The sequence below is a fragment of the Rhincodon typus genome, chromosome 15, assembly GCF_021869965.1.
Source record: "Rhincodon typus isolate 14 chromosome 15, sRhiTyp1.1, whole genome shotgun sequence".
NCBI lineage: Eukaryota > Metazoa > Chordata > Chondrichthyes > Orectolobiformes > Rhincodontidae > Rhincodon > Rhincodon typus.
Window position 1 is genome coordinate 59,097,002 of NC_063346.1, and position 4,041 is coordinate 59,101,042.

General features: G+C 46.1%; 1 protein-coding gene across 1 annotated transcript in view; it reads right to left on the minus strand.

Annotated features, from left to right (window-relative positions):
- Positions 1-3,540, minus strand: part of LOC109920850 (aspartate aminotransferase, mitochondrial) — a 37,303-nt gene extending 33,763 nt beyond the window's left edge. Inside the window, exon 1 of the mRNA XM_020520922.2 lies at positions 3,406-3,540. Within this exon, the coding sequence (XP_020376511.1) occupies positions 3,406-3,485 (80 nt within the window). The 5' untranslated portion in view covers positions 3,486-3,540. The remainder of the gene's footprint in view (positions 1-3,405) is intronic.
- Between the last annotated feature and the right edge of the window lie 501 nt (positions 3,541-4,041).

Consider the following 4,041-nt stretch of genomic DNA (forward strand, 5'->3'; position numbering starts at 1 on the left):
CTAAAGAAGGGTCCCGACCCGAAATGTCAGCTTTCCTGCTCCTCTGATGCTGCCTGGCCTGCTGTGTTCCTCCAGCTCCACACTGTGTTAACTGTGTTTCTTTGTTTTCTTTTAACCTTTTAGTAAGAAGGACTGTAATATTTAACTTTTAAATCTTTGTTTTCTTTATTTTTCTGCTTTATACCAATATTCTGTGCCTAAGCTGGCACTAAGTGGCAACTTGTAAATTTTTCACTGTACTCATGTGAGTACATGTGACAATAAAGCTAATTCCTAATTACGTTAATACCACAAGGTAAACACCGTGGCATCATCAGTGAAGAGAGCTCCTGGCATAAGAGTCCGAGCTGAGCTAGGTTTTTTTTGGGGGGTGGGGGTTGGTGGATTGGGGTGGATGTACCGAAGGCTGACCTCCTGGGTTGTGGCACCCTCAGCAAAGGACAATGATTTACAAAACTGTCAGAAATGGCATCTGATGTTGAGGGACTGGGCATTAATCCTCTCAGTTAGTCCTGGCGGAATGGGCATTAACCCTTTTCATATGCGCTTCAAGTGCTATGCTTTCAAGGGCACCAGTTGACACAGAGGATATGAACTAGGGAGCCCTTAACACCAGTTGAACCAAGAAAAATACATTAAAGTGACTTCGAGAACACAGAGGGATCTACATAATTCGACAGCTATCAGGGACATATTTCAAACAAAAACGACTAAATTTTTAGAGTCATACAGCACGGAAACAGACCCTTCAGTCCAACTAGTCCATGCCAACCATGTTCCAAACTAAACTAGTCCCACTTGCATGTGTTTGGCCCATTTCCCTCTAAACCATTCCTATTCATGCATTTACCCAAATATCTTTTAAAGGTTGTAACTGTACTCCAGTAGCATTTCCTCTAGCAGTTCATTTGACATACGAACTACTCGGTTAAAAAGTTGCCCCTCACCTTTTTAAAACTTTCTCCTCTCATCTTAAAAATATGCCCCCACTTTTGAACTTCCCCCACCCTCGGGAAAAGACCCTTGCTATTCACCTCATCTATACCCCTCATGACTATATAAGCTGCTATAATGTCACCCCTCAACCTCCTACACTCCCAGTGAAAAAAAATTCAGCCTATCTTTTTAATTCAAACCCTCTATTTCCAGCAACATCCTGATAAATCTTTTCTGAACCCTCTCCAATTTAATAATAGACTTCCTATAGCAGAACCACCAGAACTGTACAAAGTACTCGATAAGAGGCCTTCTAAACATCCTGTACATCCTTAACATGACATCTCAACTCCTACACTCAGAGCAATGAAGGCAAGTGTGCTAAACACTCTACCACCCTATCTACCTGTGAGACAAATTTCAAAGAATTATGTACCTGAATCCTTAGATCTGTTACACAGCTTGTGAAAATATTACGATAGAAAGAAGTATTACACAGTTCAAATACATCTTTTAACCAACAAACACCCTGTTAAAATGAATGGAGCAAACTGAGGAGACAAACTCTCCACAATTCTAATAACAAAACCCAAAATGGAGCCTTCAACCAAGGAATTGATTCAGATGGGATGCCAGGCTGAAAACATGAAAATCTTTCCCGCAGGCTGTACAGACCATGAACCAATTAGAGTTTTGGAAATTCTCCCAGAGTGCAGGAGTTGGGGGTAGAGCAATTGGCAGCATGCTCCATGCCATTCTTGTCCAGGGAGTGCTTGATGGGGACAGCCTACAGTGAGCTTTACTTTCAGTTTAAGAGTACATGAGGCTTTATTCTGTTCTAACACTATATTGTTCCTGTCCCAGCTGTATTTGATGAGACAGTGTTGAAGTTTTACTTTGCATCTAACCCTGCACTGTATCTGAACTGGGAGTGTTTGCAGGACACAGTGAGAAGATCTCTTATGCTGTATCAAACCCACTGCTTTTCTTTGAATAGTGTCATCGGATTTATGTCCACTTGAGCGCAAGCCTGGCTTCATTTTGAAGTCTCATTCAAAACAGAGCACAACTTCAGTGTTACATTGCAGGGCTCATCTTGATTTTTGTGAAAGATGTACATAACGCAACCTCTTGATTGGCATGAAGAATGTTGCCACTGGGCCAAGGCCAACACCAACACCCAATCCAGAAGGCTAGGGACCAGGGGACCATTTCCTCTGTTAGTGATAACTATACAAAGGGGGGCGGGGAGAAAGAGTCATAATCTTCAAGTTGAAGCTAAAGAATTCAGGAGTAAGATCATAAAGCCCTTTTCATACAACTGTCAAAAATCAAAAAGGTACAACTTCAAATAGGTGGAGGGTGGTGCAGTTAAAACTTTTAAGTCTGAGGCTGATTAACAGTCACAAGTTATAAGGAGCATAAATGGAATCAACATGTGGATCAGCTCAGATCTCACTGAATGGGAGGAGGGCGGGCTTCAATTTTCCATTGAAGGATATTATAAGATTCACATTGAAGGGCTACTTTAAAATTAAAGCTAGATATGACAGGATTTAAGTCCAGAGTGGAACTAGAAGCTGGATGTAAAGTGTAGAACTTTAGTGTAACACTGGACTCCCACCCACCTTCTGCAAATCACCTGGCCATGGCCTAATTCTGACATGTTGAAATTTCCAGGACCCAGAACAGGATATTTCAAGACTCCCCATTGCCTTGGCGTATCAAACCCCTTCATTCTTTCCAATGCCTTTATCAAGAAGCCTCTCACTCGTACTCAAGAATAGCCCTTCAACCACAAGCTCCTGGATTAAAGAGGTGACACTGAGGGGGAGAGAGAGAAAGACACACACACACACACACACACAGCAACCCTGTCAGCACAGGATAGGACCTCTCACACTCTATATGGGAGCACACCAGCAAACCTACTGATCATTTACACTGCACATGCCCACCCTCTTCGTTCCACAAAGCCACGTGGCCCCATTGGGATAGCGGGACTGTCCTTCCCACGCCCTTTATCTCACTCCCCTCAAGGACACGGGGCGGAGCCAGGGACACTCGGACGTCATCCGGGGCCAATCGGAGGCCACGACAGCGGTGAGGGGCGGAGCTGCGCGCGCGGCCCAGCCAAACCGAGCAGCACTCCCCGCCCGCCAGAGGCGAGCGGTCACGTGGTGTCGGCGGGAGGCCTAGGAGGAGAGAGAGGAACAGCCATCCCCTCCCCCCGCATCACCTCAGGTGTCACAAACCCGACTCTCTTACTTCATAACGGGGCGCGGCGGCGGTGAGGCCCGACGAGGTCGTGGTGGTGGAAGGGGGTCTCCTTGCCCATTCCAAACGGTAGATTTTTAAAAACGTGCGCGGTCGGCTCCCACTCCACACACATCATCCCCCCCGCCCACTCCCTTCACACAGACACAAACAAACACACACACACGCTCCCTCTAAAACATACAAAGCTACCTAGCTCGGGCGGAGAGCGCAGCCAAGCCCGGGTGGTGCGTGGCTGTGGATAGGATCCTGCATGAGCTCAGCATCGCCATCTTAACTACAAGAACAAGGGGAAATGCACAACGCCCGATATATATAACCTCGGCAAAACAAGGAGAGCCGTGGGTGGTGGCAAGATTGTCGACTGTGTGGCTCCCCCGATGCCCTGGCTAAGCCACAGCGACACCTACAGCCCTGGCTGAGCCAATGGTTTATCCACTGTCAGGTCATTGAAATGCTGCAGCAGTGGCTGGGGTGTAAGTGACCAGTTAGTTTATAGACAACGCTGACATTTATACTGGGCCTTTAGCCGCGTAAAACGTTCCTTCGTGGGTTAGTTATCACACAAGATTTAACACTGATCCATAAGCTGAGATGAGGAGAAACTACTTTTCTCAGAGGGTTGTGTATCTGTGGGATTCACTGCCCGAGAGTGCACTGGAGGCAGAATCAATCAACGATTTCATGTTAAATGACAGAATGGACTTGAAGGGCTGAATTGCCTTCTCCCGCTCCTAATTCCTATGTTTCTGTATAAGATGATAACCCAAGGTTCAAAGAACAAGGCAGTTTTCAAGGAGTCAACACAGTGTGGAGCTGGAGGAACAC